The 19950-nt window shown below is 40.7% G+C and overlaps 1 protein-coding gene across 1 annotated transcript in view; it reads right to left on the reverse strand.

The window, feature by feature from the left end:
* KIF13A (kinesin family member 13A) overlaps nucleotides 1-19950 on the reverse strand; it is a 216045-nt gene that overhangs the window by 124987 nt on the left and 71108 nt on the right. The window contains 1 exon segment of the mRNA XM_036868224.1: nucleotides 1134-1146. Within this exon segment, the coding sequence (XP_036724119.1) occupies nucleotides 1134-1146 (13 nt within the window).

Here is a 19950-nt window from a genome sequence, read left to right on the forward strand (position 1 = left end):
TCCCCCAGATTTGACCAGGATGCCAGTGCTTATACTTCTAAACATCATATATTTCCTCTTTCTTAAAAGATTTCGTATTATTTGTTCAATGCATGCCTTCCTTCTTGGAGCTGGAACTCTCAGTGCCAAGGACCATTCCTATACTGCTAACATTTAGCAATTTAGTGGCTTTCAATACTTCAAAAGCTAAGTTAGGTTTTCCTTCATAATCCCAGAGGTAAGTAAACCTAATCTATTCTGGATTTCTTCCCCTCACCCAACATGCCTTAGATTCTGACCAGATAATGTGTGTGGGTGTAGCGTGACTTGATCCCATCTCAAAAAACAAAGCTATAACCAGCATCATTGGTCAGGGGCTTGTTGCATTTTTCCTTCCTTTTGGCACTAAGTGTCCCTTGGATACCCAATAAAATACTCACCAGTAATAAAATAAGCCTTCAATTATTTAGGAGTTGGTCATTCAGATGCCCTGCTTCTCATTTTCTTCTTTTCCTACTTACTCTCTAACTTTTGGGCTTCTCACTGGCACACATGCCATCAAAGGCTGGCCAGAACAAGGGGGCTAGCTCTAATTAGTGGACTTTGTGATTGGCTAGAAACTCCAAAAAAAGCACATAAAGTTGGTAGATGGTCGAAACCCTAGAAGTTTGGAGAATTTTTCTGATGATTTCAATTATTCTTAGTAGGACCCAGAAAAGATAGTTTGTCCAGTCAATAACCATAGTTACTAACCTATCATTATGTTACCATTTTTGTTTTTCCATTTTCTAGGTGGTGATATTAGCTAGTTCTCCAATTACCCAATCTGTGAACTAGGACATTTTATTTCATCTCTCTGAGCCTCATTTCATCATCAATAAAATAGAAACAGTAACCAAACAGGTTTGTTCTGACCCAAGCATTAATTCCAAGAATGAAATAATGTATGAAAGTGCTTTGTAAATGTAGAGGACCATTCGCATTTTATATCATTACCAACGTTAATTGTTTGCTCACGGTTTAAGTTTTACATTAGAATGCCAATTTGCCTTCTCAAAAGCAGAGGTGCTTCACATGGGTTATTGTGATGGATAAAATTCAGGATTTTGGCACATTTGGCCAGCATGCATGCCAAATTCCTTATCAGTGCTTACCTTGGGAGGTTTCCTAAATGATGGAAACAAAACATTCAGCAGCAGAAGTAGAGAGCGTTGTCAACACAGCAGGCACACGTCAGAAGGAAGCAATGAAAGAGAAAAAATACAAGGGAAACTCAGCATCTTGATTACACGATCTGAAAGATATTCTACTTCACAAAGATCAGGAGCCGTATTCACTTCACTGCCTGAGGTGATAAACTTTTGTATTTGTTCAAAAACATAGTGTGGGCCTCAGTTTCTTTTCTGGTTTAATAGAATGTATCCAGTCATTCAGAGGTGTTTTTAATGATTCTAAAAATGCCAACAAAAAGAGCATCAGAATAAAGAAAGATGCTGCAATCATACTGCATGCGGTCAAATACTTTAAAATCAATTTTCACATTTAAATTTCTCTTAAGTTTGCCTTAATATATATGTATATTTCCTTTGAAAAATACTCTAATCAATATAGGATTTTTTTTCCCAATTAAAAACCATGGTTTAGAGACAATTTTCACATATTTCAACCCTGAATAAAAATGTAAAAGCAAGTTACATCCTTCCTTATCACCAATAACACACGCATTTTTTTATCATTCATTTTTTGCATTCAAAAATGACTGAAACTGCATCCAGAAAAAACTCGGAAAAGGAAATAGTTTTCAAAGTAACAAACCATTAGGCTCACTTGCTTTGTAAATGTTTTGATCATATACAAAATTGAGCTGAACTATGATTTTTATGGTATGTGATCCTATCACAGGGTCTTGGCCTTCTTGATGTGGTTATTCTTAATCAACCTCCAATATCATCAATTCAGAAACTGCAAAATTATTGTTAAATAGAAATGGGGGAATTTTTCCTGTGGCCTTAATCCTTCTTCACAAGGAATAGAATCATGAGAAGAAGAAATGGATTTTCCAGATTGGAGAGGAGAAGATGGAAGAGTAAGACGCGGAGATCACCTTCCTCCCCACAGATACATCAGAAATACATCTACACGTGGAACTGCTCCTATAGAACACCCACTGAACGCTGGCAGAAGACGTCAGACCTCCCAAAAGGCAAGAAATGGATTTTCCAGGGCAGAGGGCATGGAAACCAAAAGGTACAGGCAAAACCAGCATGGTGTTCTTTCTCCATCATTGTGTCTAACACTCCTCACAGAACCTTGAGGGCCCCAAATAAAACCCAGAGCTCAGAATCAAGGAAAAAACTCCATGGATTCCACAATCAGGTAGGTAACTCTAACCTTTAAATCTACGGAAAGAAAATCATGACATTTCTTATAATGATGATGATAAAAAATTATCTTCTTGAAATTCCATAAATTAGCTAAAAAGTAAATGAGTCCTTATGTCATGACCCCAGGAAGGCACAAGGAATGTGATTTTTGTCTTCAGGTTTTAGAGAAAAACTTTCTAGAAAACCTGGTATCTCTGGCTGGTATTAAGCAAGTCTCAACATTCTGTGCTTCTGTCCTTTAAAACAAGATAAACATTTATAGATGTTGTTATAAAACTGCATGAGTGTTTTTAATTCTAAGAAAGCCACGGGTCTTTGCTCTGTGCATAAAACTTGAGGTTTCTGCCAAGAAAATGTCCTTAAGTGGAACAACTGCTCTAGAAGGCATCTGCTCTGAGCAGGTAGAACAATGATGAAAACCTCACGCACAGTACTTTTGACAACGCCTTCTCTTATTTTGCTTGCTTGATTTGTTTAAAAGCCATTTAAATCACGGCTTTATTTAACAGGGTAAAGAAAAACCACTTGACTTGGCTTGCGATAAGGCAACCATATGAAACAGCATGGGCCAAATTAATAAAATATATGCTTCGCATATAGGCTACAATGAACCAAGTAATCTAATGGGGGTAGAACATGCTAACAGAAATCCCAGGGATTTCTCCAGGGTTCTCATGTGTTTCAGGACTGTACAATAACTGTCACCAGCGGCACAGAACAAGTGCTGGTTTGTAGCCAGTAGTACACTGACCTCCTTCGCTGTCCAATAATAGAGTTATCCTTTCCTTATTGACATTTCAATACAGTTTTCTTTATTCCTATCAGGAAACCAGTCCTATTTCAACATTTTAAGTACTTTGTAAGTGTATTCCTCTCTCTTAGAAAGATAGCACATAATATGGGAATGCCAATGTAATTCTGCTACCTTCTTTTGTGTTTCTAAGGATGGTTTGTTAAGAATAAAGGGAGACTGGGATGCATGGGAAAAAGGCAAGCCACTAAGTGAAACTGCCACTACCCAAATTACTCATCGTTTAGTTTAGAACAAGGATCCTGGCTACAGAAGGAAAAGTAGGTCATTTAGTTTATCACAACTGTACTTCATTAATTGGTAAACAAACATTTCCTGAGGTTTGAATTAGGTGATAAGCAACTAACTTATCCTAATTCAGAACCATAGTTTACCACCCCAATCCCCAGAGGCTATATATCATTTTTTGGGGGCCTGTGAAGAAAAATTTTTCCAACATGAGTAATACTGATACTACAACCAAATATGGCATGCTATCCTTTGGGAAAAAAACAACTAATGTGATATTGCAATGTAAAGATAAAAATTCTCACACATGTATCTATGAAAGAAAATAAATAATATAAAAATCTATCAGAAACATAATCAATATTAGATACATTTTTTTTTTAAGTTACAACCTTTGTTGATTATATCAACAAAGTCTTATCAACAAAGAGTTCCATCTAACTCTGTTAGGTCCAGCCTATTGCTGATACCTGCGTGGCTCACTTAGAGAAAGAGGCGATATTCCTGGCTAACAAACATCCAATGAACTACAAAGAACATCCCTTTGCAAAACACCAAAGGTTCCTTCCTCTCCCAGGACAAGCAAGTTGATGGATCTCTTCAAGGTCACCCACACTGTGCGCATTTCTCACACAACTCATGTAATTTCCATGCCTTTCACCCCCTTCTGCCCGATAGAATTTTCTCCTCTCCAACATCCAGCTCAAGGCTCCACTCTCTCAATTCCTCATCAATTGTTTGAGAGCACCTTGGCCTTCATTCACTACCTCTGATACCCCAGGATTCTTATGGTCAACAAAACAGCTTAACACTCACGAGCACACATAAAGTCCTGTAGCCTTCGGTGGTTCTGTCTGAGTTGGAATCTCGTGTACCCCTAAGACCTAAACCCCTTGAAAGCAGAGGCTATGCCACATGCTACTTGCATGATCTCAGTCCCCAATGCCACATATTTATGTAGAACTGAAATCATTATAAGAACTCAGAAGTAATTTTTTACATTAATGGGTTAAACATGATCTAGATGTGAGGATTTTCTTCCACCACCCCCTCATTCCCACAATTCCAAAATTTGGGGGCAAGATTTTTTTCTTTTTTTTTTGGCCATGCCACGTGGCTTGTGGGATCTTAGTTCCCCAACCAGGGATCAAACCTGGGAATTCCCATGGGGGCAAGATTTCTTGCATTTAATAGCAGAGAAGATGTCAAGGATTGTCAGAAAATGTAGACTGTTTCCAATGTTTATTTTAAAATAATTATTTCTCTAGATCAGCGTTTCATACAGAGAAGTTCAATGGGATGCCAACAAGGGTCAAGCCCTCAAAACCTTCGGAGGTCAACTAGGTTCAGAAATGCAGGTTCAGTTTGATGAGATGAGAGGAGATACACACACATGGAAATGGGGCTGTAAAGATAAGCTGGATCTATATCGGGCCAGGTCTTGAAACGAGCCGTCAGTACTTAATTTAGTAGATAGTACAAACCTGAAAAGTTTAACAAGAGAGTGAAATAAATAAGGCAGTATAAATAGCATATTGCAATGACAGCAATCCTATATAGCTGTCGTTCTTTCCTCACACCTCACACTGAAAGATTTCTGGGACAAGGAGTCTTTTGTCCATTATTTACAGCCTATTGACTACAGTGAGCTACTTACAAGTTAGATGGCCAAAGACCCTGATGTCCACAAGCCCTAACCCCAGTCAGTGCTTCAAGAGACATGAATGATCAGTGACTTCTTCTGAAACAGAAAGTTCTCTTCCATGTGCTAAAGATGTTATTGATTGATGGTTGGAAACTGTCACAACCTATATCACAAAGATATAGAGCTAAATGACATTTGACTCCTGGAGATTACTCTAAGGACATATACTTTATAAAGCCCTTGACTTTCACTTCCCACTTGGAGAGCTAAACATTGGGTCACAACAGAGTCCAAGTAATCCTGTTAACCAGCAAGCGTTTACTGAGTACCGATTCCTACACGGCACATCACAGGTGCTTTGAGGGATATTAGAGGAATGAGGCATGATCTCTGACCTCAAGAAGCTTAACAGCTTGTAACAGAGACAGATACATACGGGAATAACTGATATCAAGTGGGCTGCGATGAGTGTCAAAGCACAGACAGAAACAAAGAGCCATATTCAGTCAACAAATGTTTACACACATACTGTGTGCTGCTTTGTTGAGGTACAAAAATAAATTAGACATGCTGCCTTTCAGACAACAATAAATGGAACTTATACAAACTCTGTGATGTGCAGAGACGCCCCAAAGAGGGAAATATGAACTGGGAAAGAAGAGAAGTTTCTCAGAGAGGGAAATCTAGAAGGCTGAATAGAGGCACCCAGCTGACAGGGTGAAGAAATGGCATCCCAATAGGGAGAATCGTGTGTGCAAAAAGCATCGGAGTACACAGCTCGCTTCGTAGGACCAGAGCATCGTAGGACTGTTCTGTCACCGAGCTCAGTAGTTTGTCCACAGAAAGAGACAGTGGGACACAGGATGATACAGGGTTGGGATTTGGTTGGATAGGTGGGTATAAAGGTTCATCTTCAATGACGATTCATTAACTTTAGTTTGAAGATAAGTTTATATACTTGTATACCAACAAATGAACATATTCATATATTTAAAACATATAACAAGCACTTCTATGAGTTATAAAAAGCAGATGGGGTTACATATTTTGAAGAGCCTCTGAAACCAGCCACAAGAAGAATGCAAATGCCAAAAACATTAAATTCCATGACAAGGCCTGGTTTTAAAACCTTAAAAAAGAGGTATTAGAGTCAGCAGGTTATAAAGCTTATATGAAGCTACAGCAAAATTTTCTGAACACTGATGAAGCTGATTCATTTTTTTTAACTTTTTATTTTATATCGGAGTATAGCCGATTAACAATGTTGTGATTTTTCAGGTGCACAGCAAAGCGACTCAGCCATACATATACATGTATCCATTCTCCCCCAGACTCCCCTCCCATCCAGGCTGCCCCATAACACTTAGCAGAGTTCCCTGGGCTATACAGTAGGTCTTTGTTGGTTATCCTTTTTAAATAGGAAGCTGATTCATTTAAGGGGAAATGTTACCAACCAGAGCAGACTTTTAACACCAATATATCTGTTTTGCTTGGAAGTGTATGTCCTCTGGAATCTACTGGGTTTAAGGTATGTTTAATATTGTTTTCCTCCGAACCTCCTATTTTCTAGAAGACTTTGATTTTTCTACCTATGAATTTTTCTGACGGTGGTGCTTTCCAAGAACTCAAATCCCTGTGGTTGGACAGAGGCTGATATGGTCCAAGGGGAAGATCCAATAGAGCACAGGTTGGGTCGAGAAGGAAGTCAAGTCAGGAGGAGGATGACAGACTGGAAGAAAACAGCAAGCAAGAAACTCGTGGTCTGGATAAAATGAAAGAGCAAAGGTGGTGTAGTGGTAGCAAGAGAGGATGTTGCAGTCAATGACTGAGGTGTGATATTTCAGAACGGTAAACTCTAAGCTGGTCATAGCAGTATGTCTGTGAGATGGAATGGACGATCATCACTTTAATTAATAACTAACACTTATGGAGCTCTAACTATATTTTTCTGTTAGTTCTACCTGATTTTACTCATTTAACATATTTGATAACCCTACAAAGTTCCCTTTATTATTTTTTTTCAGATGAAAAATACTGGGTGTAAGGTACAGAGATGGCATGACTTACTCAGAGTCACACAGTTAATTGGCAGCAGCGCCATGATTCAAACCCAGGTTGTCTCTGGCTGTAGAGCCCCCTCCCCTCCCCCCTCCCCCACTCATAACAGCTACAGTGCATTGCCTCTTTTGAGTCTAGAAGATTTTAGTGAAAGCTCTTCGAGCCTAGGCTAGGGTCCTGGATAGCAACCCATGTGAATGTTCAATGATGCGGCTCATCTGTGTCCACATGGGTCATCCACGTGGTTAATGGCATCAGTTAGCTCTGTGTCGAGGTCCTTCAGGAATGTGTAGGAGGATCTCAAAGGAGGAATGGCTTTTACATGCAAGAGAGGAATGGTTGCTCCATGGCAGTGTAGAGTCAGAAGAAGGTGGCAAACTACCACTTTCCCTGGGGGAGCAGAAAACTGAGCACCCCTGGAGAGGGCTATGAATAAAGCCACAGAAATGTGTATGTAGATGTGCTGGGAGCAAACGTCAGGCAGAGAGGAGCAAAACAAAGTTGGAGAGTACAGGGTATGCTCAGGGAGCAGCAGGTACACAGAGGGGATGGAGAACAGTCAAGTAGAAATAACAGACAGCAACCAAAGCACAGAGGGCACTGAGTGCCACTCAGACTTTGACTTCTCCCAGAAGCAACTGTTATGGATGGTTTGTGCAACGAGTGTAACATGGCCAGATGTGTTTTAAGAGGGTGTGATCGAGGCCACACCATCTACAGAGTCAGCAGTGAGATGTACTGGTGACCCTCTACTTGGCAATGACCACAGCCTGTGTGGTGTGTCAGTTGGCAGCGAGGCAAAGGCAAGAGAAAAAGTAGGATGGAAAGGAGAGAGCAAACAGATGATTTGAAGGAAGATTCTGTAAAATGTGTTGACTGACGTGCCCCACCACCTGACCTCCCCTCTACATCTGCAAGGATGGAACCACTGCTGCGTGGTGTGGAATGACTTCTTATGGTCCTTCCGTTGCAGACCTTGGAGCCGCCCTGATGAGATGAATGAAGGAACAAATGGCTTCAATTATCTTCATATTTTATGTTGTTCAGTTTAAAAATTCCAAATGCATCTGCAATTAAAAAACCCAATCATCCCAATATTCCTTCAGTGTGAACTGCTTCTTTTAAAAATGTACCACTCCATTTAACTTGCTCTCATTTTCAATAAAACTCAAAAAGAAAAACTGAACTAAATTGATACCGGAGTGGAAAGACTTATGGTTTAATTTGGGAGGGGGGGGATTTTGGACTACATCTTTCTGGCATAACTACATTTGGCTGGAATTTCTGCAAGAAGTAAGACAGGATGGTGGTGAAGATTTAAGGATTAGGAGCCAAACAACTCTAGCTCTGCCATCAGCTAGCCATGTTGACTTGGGGCACATTTATGTAACCCCTCTGAGCCTCAGTTTCTGTGTTTATAAAATGGGGATAGAAGGGGAGTTCCCTGGTTGCCTAGTGGTTAGGGTTTGATGCTTTCACTGTGGAGGTCCGGGTTCGATTCCTGGTTGGGGAACCATCCTGCATGCCATGCAGCGTGGCCAAAATCCAAAAAAATAAATAAAAATAAATTTAAAAAAATAAAATGAGGCTAGAAAAGCACCCCTTCAGGACCACACTCAGCGGCCAGGATAATGCTGCACACCACTGGTGCATGGTTATCGTTCAATAAATGTTAGATGCTATTGTTGGTGCTACAACAAACAGCCCTCCTGGATAATGAATGCAAAATGTTAACACAGCTCCAACTAATTTCATCTAGGAAAAAGTTACTGGGAGCTGAAGAACAAGAGCGTTTTCTTTTGGCAATAGAGAAAATTTATGTTCATAAAAATGAAGACAAACGTGATGTTTAAAATACGCTCTTCAGGGACTTCCCTGGTGGCACAGTGGTTAAGAATCTGCCTGCCAATGCAGGGCACCCGGGTTCGAGCCCTCGTCCGGGAGGATCCCACATGCCATGGAGCAACTAAGCCCGTGCACCACAACTACTGAGCCTGCACTCTAGAGCCCGTGAGCCACAACTACTGAGCCCACGTGCCACACTAAAGCCCACGTGCCTAGGGCCCGTGCTCCGCAACAAAGAGAAGCCACCGCAATGAGAAGACCGCGCACCGCAACGAAGAGTAGCCCCCACTCGCCGCAACTAGAGAAAGCCCGTGTGCACAGCAGTGAAGACCCAACACAGCCAAAAATAAATAAATGAATAAATAATAAATAAATTAAAAAAAAAAACCCTCTTGAAACAAGGACAGCTGAATGTCGACCATTGTTAGAACGCCGCCAACAGATATATGGATGGTCTTATACGCTTTTAAAAAAGTTCAAAATGTTTTGATGTTCAGAAATGAGTTTTAGAGGAAAAAAAAGAATACTCCAGCATAAAAGTGAATACAAAATATTCTGAGTCTCGAGTGTCCTTGCTGGGAAGACAGGAATGACTGAGGGGGTCAGCAGCAATGAGGACCATCTGGGAGCAACAGAGCGACAGCCCAGGACTGGGAAGAGACCCCAGGCCCAGAAAGGTGCCTTGCATTCTATTTCCTGCAGTGACGGCATACCTTAAAGGGATGTATAATAGTAAAATATTGAGGGAAAAAACGCTCACTATGTTGTCAATGACACAGTGATTTCTGGCTATGACAGCACTTCTAAAACAGGGGGTTTTTTCCCTTAAGGAAAAAAAAAAAAGGTTTTTAAGAAAACACGTATGATAAAGGAAGGAAAAGAATAGAAAGAAAAAACAAACCTTGGAAATAATGAGATAAACATATATGAAGCTGAACACCCTTATAAGAACTAAACTAGGATATTAATTTTTTTTTTAGCGAAGAGCCAAAAGCAGGTGCATGATGGCCAACACTTCAGCATACATCATTGGGCTGCTCTCACTTGACATCTGGCCCCATGCACTGCTATACCCATGACAGCTGACAAAGTGACCACAGGGATAGTGATTTAATTTTAAAGGTAGCCTTTATTTTAAAATGACCTAGTATTTTAAAATTTGTCATTTATTTTCTCAGTCTGAAGCTGAAGAATCTAGAAGTACTATTTCTGGACTTGGAAAGCTGGCATTAAAAAAAGGTCAGGACAGGAATAAAGACGCAGATGTAGAAAATGGACTTGAGGACACGGGGAGGGGGAAGGGGAAGCTGGGACGAAGTGAGAGAGTAGCACTGACATATATACACTACCAAATGTAAAATAGATAGCTAGTGGGAAGCAGCCACATAGCACAGGGAGATCAGCTTGGTGCTCTGTGACCCCCTAGAGGGGTGGGATAGGGAGGGTGGGAGGGAGACGCAAGAAGGAGGGGATATGGGGATATATGTATACATACAGCTGATTCACTTTGTTATACAGCAGAAACTAACACAACATTGTAAAGCGATTATACTCCAATAAAGATGTAAAAAAAAAAAAAAAAGGTCAGGGGTCAGCATTAGAAACAGAACCCAAAGGAGCAAACAGGTTTTAGCCCTTTCCCAAAATAACACCTTGAATTTTCAGCTAAGTACCAAAGCACAGAACTGCATTACCAAAGTAAGATATGCCCTACAGGCCACGAAGAACATTTATAGTTTGAAAGCTTCACTACTGTAGTCCACTGAAATGAACAGCGAGACAAGGTGATTAAAAAAAAAAAAAAAAAAAAAAGTGCCGTTTTGTTAGTCTTTGTCAAAATCATTTTCTGCTATCATCAAGAAGAACACAATTAAAAAATGCTGGCAAAGGTGTGGAGAAAAGGGAACCCTCCAACACTGTTAGTGGAAATTAAACTGGTGCAGTCACTGTGGAAAATAGTATGGAGGTTTCTCAAAAAACTAAAAATAGTACTACCTTATGACCCAGCAATTCCACTCCTGCGTATATGTCTGAAAAAAACCAAAAACACTAATTCGGAAAGATACATGCACCCCAATGTTTACGGCAGCATTATTTACAATTGCCAAGATAAGGAAGCAACCTAAGTGATCATCAACAGATGAATGGATAAAGAAGATGTGGTGCTATATATACAATGAACTGCTACTCAGCCATAAAAAATGTTGAAATGTTGCCATTTGCAACAACATGGATGGACTTGGAGGGTATTATGCTGAGTGAAGTAAGTCAGACAGAGAAAGACAAATACTGTATGATATCACTTATATGTGGAATCTAAAAAATAAACAAACTAGTGAATATAACTAAAAAGAAACAGTCACAGATATAGAGAACAAACTAGTGGTTACCAGTGGGGAGAGGGAAAGCGGGGAAGGGCAAGAGAGGGGTAGGGATTAAGAGGTACAAACTACTATGTATAAAATAAATAAGCTACAAGGATATATTTTACAACACAGGGAATGTAGCCAATATTTTATAACTATAAATGAAACACAGCCTCTAAAAATTGTCAATCACTATGTTGTACACCTGAAATTTATATAATATTATACATCAACTATACCTCAATTTAAAATACCTGCATTTTAAAAATATATGAATAGCAGTAATAAAAATTTTTTAATTACAAAAATATTTTTCTGCAATAAAGATGTATCAACTTTATTATAGAAGCAAGAAACTTCTGAAATAAAGTGAATAAGAGCAAAGTCTTAGGATTCCCACTGGAGGTTTTCTAATCACTTCAAGTTTTATAAATTAATTTTATTATTTTACAACTCTGATGATCCCCCAAAAATGTTCTAGGGTTGTAAGAATGTATAAATATAATACAATAAAATTCCACTTTTAAAAATCATCATTTTTTTTTCTGCACAGATATACAATCTCTCTGCCACCCAGCAAGACTCAAGTTTTAAGGACATAGGCCATACCATCTCCACTGACTAGGCAGGGAGACACAGTGATGACCGTCTACTTGAAACTGACTGAAGCCCTCTTGGTGTGCATCAAATGGCTTGCAAATAATTTGTATTCAGTGAGCTCTGGTTAAAGGACCCAATCAGCCAATCAGTGAGTTACCAATCTCTCCTAATATCAGGTTTATTCTACTATGACACTAATAACTACAAATACACTTCTAATAAAAATTTTGTAGGCTAAAATTATTTTTCTTAATAAAAAATTTAATGCCATTCAGGTTGAGCCTGAACTCTAAATACCCCAACCTCAGAGGTGGGGAGAGGGATTGGGGGTTGAACCAATCACCAAAGGCCAATGATTTAATCACTCATGCTTACATAATGAAACCTTCATAAAAATGCTAACAGATGAGTTTCAGAGAGCTTCAGGGCTGCTGAACACCTGGAGGTGCTGGGAGGGTGTGGTACCCAGAGAGGGCACAGAAGCTCTGCACCACTTCCCACACACCTCATCCCACTGCATCGTCTCCATCTGGCTGTTCCTGAATTGTACCCTTTTACAATAAACCAATAATCTAATAAGTAAACTGTTTTCCTGAGTTCTGTGAGCCGCTGTAGCGAATTATCAAACCCAAGGAGGGGGCTGTGGGAACCTCATATTTATAGCCCAGCAGTCAAAAGCACAAGTAACAACCTGGGAACTGTAAATGGCATCCAAGGGGGGGCAGGCAGCCTTGTGGGACTGAGCCCTTAACTTGTGGGATGTGCTGCTAACTCCAGGCAGACAGTGTCAGAATTGGACTGAACTGTAGGACATCCCGCTGGTGTCTGCAGAGAACTGGAGAAGTGGCTGGTGTGGGAAAACCCCTGCACATTTGGTGGCCAGAAGTACTGAAAGTAGTGAAACAGATTTTCCCCTTTACAGTGGTTACTATCTGGGCGAAATCTAGAAATATCACCCAGCCCCTCACTCCTCACATTGTAGTTTGAGGGTTGGTGACAGGCAGTCCATGTTACTAATGGTGGCAGACCAGTTTGTTACTGGTCCTGGAGGAGGTAAGAATCTGTTCCAAGGTCCTGGCCAGTCTCACCTTCCTTTAGAGGTAAACTGCCACAATGCCTCCCTCCTCCAACATTTACAAAAGTATCCATCCATCCATGATGGATTGGAATTAAAAAGGAAAAAGAAACGATCCTTCTGAAAGTTTTTTTTTTTAGCATTGCTGCCCAGAAGCCAAGTAGAACTTTTGTAAGAAACTTTCATTTCTACATAATGAACTGGTTAATAAAAAAAGATTGCTACAGTAAAATGCAAAACTTGAGTGGAATACATGAGCATATCCTCAGTAACTATTAACCCAACATAATGATGTTCATTCAGTATATATATATTTCCAAAATTAAAATGGGTACACAAACAAACAGAATGTTTAGCAAGCTATGTGGCATTATTTTACGTAATTACTATCCACTGATAATAGCTCCCCTGCCTTTTCTTTCCCTAATATTGTCAAGGAAAATACCTGAATTGCTCCCCCTAAGGAAACACAGCCAACTACAGCTATGGGTGTCAGGCCTCTGAGAAGCCCCTGGTGGTCTCCGTGGAGCGTCCTCCAAGCCACTGCACGGAGCTCCAGTCTCTCAACGCCACGGCTGCAATTCCCAGTGGCACGGGGGAGCCTGGCAAGAACTCACACTAGATGAACCAAAACAAAGTTGAGCAGAGAAAACATGGCTCTTGTGCAATTTTCTTGCTGTGTCTTCAAAAGTACCATGCAGCGAAGCTCTCAAAAAAACAAAAAAACAAAAAAACCCCCCAGCAAAGCAGCAGTAAGCACCAATGCTTGATTTTAAATCTAGAATTAAGCACCTCTGTGAGGCCATTCTCAGGCTAGTTCTCGGCTGCTACTACTAGACAGGACCCCAATTAATATGCTGTTTGGAAGAACCATACACTTAACTATCTGGTTTTACTCGTATTTCCAGGATTAATTTTCCACTTATGTGAGAGTCTGTACCTTGATAGCATATACTTATGATACCATGCTTATAATTACATAAACAGTATTTACATTTTCTACATGAGGGAGTCAAAACCAAACGTCACGCTACATGCAACAGCTTCACGAAAGCAGCAGTATCAGCTGAACAGGAGAGACAGAGAACAGCCTTTTATGAGAGCCAGTCCAGGGAGGAGCTTCAAGACGGCGGAACAGTAAGACGTGGGGATCACCTTCCTCCCCACAAATACATCAGAAATACATCTACATGTGGAACAACTCCTACAGAACACCTACTGAACGCGGGCAGAAGACCTCAGACCTCCCAAAAGGTAAGAAACTCCCCACGTACCTGGGTAGGGCCAAAAAAAAAAAAAAAAAGGAAAAACAGAGACAAAAGAATAGGGACGGGACCTGCACCAGTGGGAGGGACCTGTGAAGGAGGAAAGGTTTCCACACACTAGGAAGCCCCTTCGTGGGCGGAGACTGTGGGTGGCGGAGGGGGGAAGCTTCGGAGCCACGGAGGAGAGCGCAGCCACAGGGGTGCGGAGGGCAAAGCGGAGAGATTCCCGCACGGAGGATCAGTGCCGACCAGCACTCACCAGCCCGAGAGGCTTGTCTGCTCACCCGCCGGGGCGGGCGGGGCTGGGAGCTGAGGCTCGGGCTTCGGTAGGATCGCAGGGAGAGGACTGGGGCTGGCGGCATGAACACAGCCTGAAGGGGTTAGTGCACCACAGCTAGCCGGGAGGGAGTCCGGGAAAAAGTCCGGAGCTGCCGAAGAGGCAAGAGACTTTTCTTGCGGACCCTTTTTCAGCGCGGACCCCAGAGACGGGCATGGGACGCTAAGGCTGCTGCTGCCGCCACCAAGAAGCCTGTGTGCGAGCACAGGTCACTCCACACCTCCCCTCCCGGGAGCCCGTGCAGCCCGCCACTGCCAGGGTCCCGTGATCCAGGGACAACTTCCCCGGGAGAACGCACGGCGCGCCTCAGGCTGGTGCAACGTCACGCCGGCCTCTGCCGCCGCAGGCTCGCCCCGCATCCGTACCCCTCCCTCCCCCCGGCCTGAGTGAGCCACAGCCCCAGAAGCAGCTGCGCCTTTAACCCCGTCCTGTCTGAGCGAAGAACAGACGCCCTCAGGCGACCTATACACAGAGGCGGGTCCAAATCCAAAGATGAACCCCAAGAGCTGTGCAAACAAACAAGAGAAAGGGAAATCTCTCCCAGCAGCCTCAGGAGCAGCGGATTAAATCTCCACAATCAACCTGATGTACCTGCATCTGTGGAATACCTGAATAGACAACGAATCATCCCAAATTGAGGGGGTAGACTTCGGGAGCAATGACATATATATTTTTTTCCCTTTTTCTCTTTTTGTGGGTGTGTATGCATATGCTTCTGTGTGTGATTTTGTCTGTATAGCTTTGCTTTTACCATTTGTCCTAGGTTTCTGTCTGGTTTTTTTGTTTGTTTTTTACTTAAAAATTTTTTTTCCTTAATAATTATTTTTTATTTAAACAACTTTATTTTATTTTATTGTATTGTATTTTATTTTATATTCTTCTTTCTTTCTTTCTTTTCTCCCTTTTATTCTGAGCCGTGTGGTGGACAGACTCTTGGTGCTCCAGCCAGGCGTCACAGCTGTGCCACTGAGGTAGGAGAGCCAAGTTCAGGACACTGGTCCACAAGAGACCTCCCAGCTCCACGTAATATCAAATGGCGAAAATCTCCCAGAGATCTCCATCTCAACACCAAGACCCAGCTCCACTCAATGACCAGCAAGCTACAGTGCTGGACACCCTATGCCAAACAACTAGCAAGACAGGAACACAACACCATCCATTAGCAGAGAGGCTGCCTAAAATCATAATAAGGCCACAGACACCCCAAAACACACCACCAAACGTGGACCTGCCCACCAGAAAGACAAGATCCAGCCTCATACACCAGAACACAGGCACCATTCCCCTCCACCAGGAAGCCTACACAACACATGGAACCAACCTTAGCCACTGGGCACAGACACCAAAAACAGTGGGAACTACGAACCTGCAGCCTGTGAAAAGGAGACACCAAACACAGTAAGTTAAGCAAAATGAGAAGACAGAGAAACACACAGCAGATGAAGGAGCAAGGCAAAAACCCACCAGACATAACAAATTAAGAGGAAATAGGCAGTCCACCTGAAAAAGAATTCAGAATATAATAGTAACAATGATCCAAAATCTTGGAGATGGAATGGAGAAGATACAAGAAACGTTTAACAAGGATCTAGAAGAACTAAAGAAAAAACAAACAGTGATGAACAACACAATAAATGAAATTAAATATTCTCTAGAAGGGATCAATAGCAGAATAACTGAGGCAGAAGAACGGATAAGTGACCTGGAAGATAAAATAGTGGAAATAACTACTGCAGAGCAGAATAAAGAAAAAAGAATGAAAAGAACTGAGGACAGTCTCAGAGACCTCTGGGACAAAATTAAATGCACCAACATTCGAATTATAGGGGTCCCAGAAGAAGAAGAGAAAAAGAAAGGGACTGAGAAAATATTTGAAGAGATTATAGTTGAAAACTTCCCTAATATGGGAAAGGAAATAGTTAATCAAGTCCAGGAAGCACAGAGAGTCCCATATAGGATAAATCCAAGGAGAAACATGCCAAGACACATATTAATCAAACTATCAAAAATTAAATACAAAGAACAAATATTAAAAGCAGCAAGGGAAAAAACAACAAATAACACATAGGGGAATCCCCATAAGGTTAACAGCTGATCTTTCAGCAGAAACTCTGCAAGCCAGAAGGGAGTGGCAGGACATATTTAAAGTGATGAAGGAGAAAAACCTACAACCAAGATTACTCTACCCAGCAAGGATCTCATTCAGATTTGACGGAGAACTTAAAACCTTTACAGACAAGCAAAAGCTAAGAGAATTCAGCATCACCACACCAGCTTTACAACAAATGCTAAAGGAACTTCCCTAGTCAGAAAACACAAGAGAAGGAAAAGATCTACAATAATAAACCCAGAACAATTAAGAAAATGGTAATAGGGACATACATATCGATAATTACCTTCAATGTAAATGGATTAAATGCTCCCACCAAAAGACATAGACTGGCTGAATGGATACAAAAACAAGACCCATGTATATGCTGTCTACAAGAGACCCACTTCAGACCTAGGGACACATACAGACTGAAATTGAGGGGATTTAAAAAGATATTCCATGCAAATGGCAATCAAAAGAAAACTGGAGTAGCAAGTCTCATATCAGACAAAATAGACTTTAAAACAAAGACTATTACAAGAGACAAAGAAAAACTCTACATGATGATCAAGGGATCAATCCAAGAAGAAGATATAACAATTGTAAATATTTATGCACCCAACACTGGAGCACCTCAATACATAAGGCAAATACTAACAGCCATGAAAGGGGAAATCGACAGTAACACAATCATAGTAGGAGACTTTAACACCCCACTTTCACCAATGGGCAGATCATCCAAAATGAAAATAAATAAGGAAACACAAGCTTTAAATGATACATTAAACAAGATGGACTTAATTGATATTTATAGGACATTCCATCCAAAAACAACAGAATACACATTCTTCTCAAGTGCTCATGGAACATTCTCCAGGATAGATAGCTTAGGTCACAAATCAAGCCTTGGTAAATTTAAGAAAATTGAAATCGTATCAAGTATCTTTTCCGACCACAACGCTATGAGACTAGATATTACAGGAAAAAAATCTGTAAAAAATACAAACACATGAAGGCTAAACAATATACTACTTAATAACCAAGAGATCACTGAAGAAGTCAAAGAGGAAATCAAAAAATACCTAGAAACAAATGACAATGAAAACACAATGACCCAAAACCTATGGGATGGAGCAAAAGGAGTTCTAAGACGGAAGTTTATAGCAATACAAACCTACCTTAAGAAACAAAAAACAGGGGCTTCCCTGGTGGCACAGTGGTTGAGAATCTGCCTGCCAATGCAGGGGACACGGGTTCGAGCCCTGGTCTGGGAAGATCCCACATGCCGCGGAGCAACTAGGCCCGTGAGCCACAATTACTGAGCCTGCGCGTCTGGAGCCTGTGCTCCGCAACAAGAGAGGCCGCGATAGTGAGAGGCCCGCGCACCGTGATGAAGAGTGGCCCCCACTTGCCGCAACTAGAGAAAGCCCTCGCACAGAAACGAAGACTCAACACAGTCATAAATAAATAAATAAATAAAAGAACGTGAATTTCTAAAAAAAAAAAAAGAAACAAAAAACATCTCAAATAAACAACCTAAACTTACACCTAAAGCAATTAGAGAAAGAAGAACAAAAAACCCCCAAAGTTATCAGAAGGAAAGAAATCATAAAGATCAGATCAGAAATAAATGAAAAAGAAATGAAGGAAATGATAGCAAAGATCAATAAAACTAAAAGCTGGTTCTTTGAGAAGATAAACAAAATTGATAAACCATTAGCCAGATTTATCAAGAAAAAAAGAGAAGACTCAAATCAGTAGAATTAGAAATGAAAAAGGAGAAGTAACAACTGACACTGCAGAAATACAAAGGATCATGAGAGATTACTACAAGCAACTATATGCCAATAAAATGGACAACCAGGAAGAAATGGACAAATTCTTAGAAATGCACAGCCTTACGAGACTGAACCAGGAAGAAATAGAAAATATGAACAGACAAATCACAAGCACTGAAATTGAAACTGTGATTAAAAATCTTCCAACAAACAAAAGCCCAGGACCAGATGGCTTCACAGGCGAATTCTATCAAACGTTTAGAGAAGAGCTAACACCTACCCTTCTCAAACTCTTCCAAAATATAGCAGAGGGAGGAACACTCCCCAACTCATTCTACGAGGCCACCATCACTCTGATACCAAAACCAGACAAAGATATCACAAAGAAAGAAAACTACAGGCCAATATCACTGACGAACATAGATGCAAAAATCCTCAACAAAATACTAGCAAACAGAATCCAACAGCACATTAAAAGGATCATACACTATGATCAAGTGGGGTTTATCCCAGGAATGCAAGGATTCTTCAATATACGCAAATCAATCAACGTGATACGCCATATTAACAAATTGAAGGAGAAAAACCATATGATCATCTCAATAGATGCAGAGAAAGCTTTCGACAAAATTCAACACCCATTTATGATAAAAGCCCTGCAGAAAGTAGGCATAGAGGGAACTTACCTCAACATAATAAAGGCCATATATGACAAACCCACAGCCAACATCGTCCTCAATGGTGAAAAACAAACCATTTCCACTAAGATCAGGAACAAGACAAGGTTGCCCACTCTCACCACTATTATTCAACATAGTTTTGGAAGTTTTAGCCACAGCAATCAGAGAAGAAAAAGAAATAAAAGGAATCCAAATCGGAAAAGAAGAAGTAAAGCTGTCACTGTTTGCAGATGACATGATACTGTACATAGAGAATCCTAAAGATGCTACCAGAAAACTACTAGAGCTAATCAATGAATTTGGCAAAGTAGCAGTATACAAAATTAATGCACAGAAATCTCTTGCATTCCTATACACTAATGATGAAAAATCTGAAAGTGAAATTAAGAAAACACTCCCATTTACCACTGCAACAAAAAGAATAAAATATCTAGGTATAAACCTACCTAAGGAGACAAAAGACCTGTATGCAGAAAATTATAAGACACTGATGAAAGAAATTAAAGATGATACAAATAGATGGAGAGATATACCATGTTCTTGGATTGGAAGAATCAACATTGTGAAAATGACTCTACTACCCAAAGCAATCTACAGATTCAATGCAATCCCTATCAAACTACCACTGGCATTTTTCATAGAACTAGAACAAAAAATTTCACAATTTGTATGGAAACACAAAAGACCCCGAATAGCCAAAGCAATCTTGAGAAAGAAAAACGGAGCTGGAGGAATCAGGCTCCCTGACTTCAGACTATACTACAAAGCTACAGTAATCAAGACAGTATGGTACTGGCACAAAAACAG

The sequence above is a fragment of the Balaenoptera musculus genome, chromosome 11, assembly GCF_009873245.2.
Source record: "Balaenoptera musculus isolate JJ_BM4_2016_0621 chromosome 11, mBalMus1.pri.v3, whole genome shotgun sequence".
Lineage (NCBI taxonomy): Eukaryota > Metazoa > Chordata > Mammalia > Artiodactyla > Balaenopteridae > Balaenoptera > Balaenoptera musculus.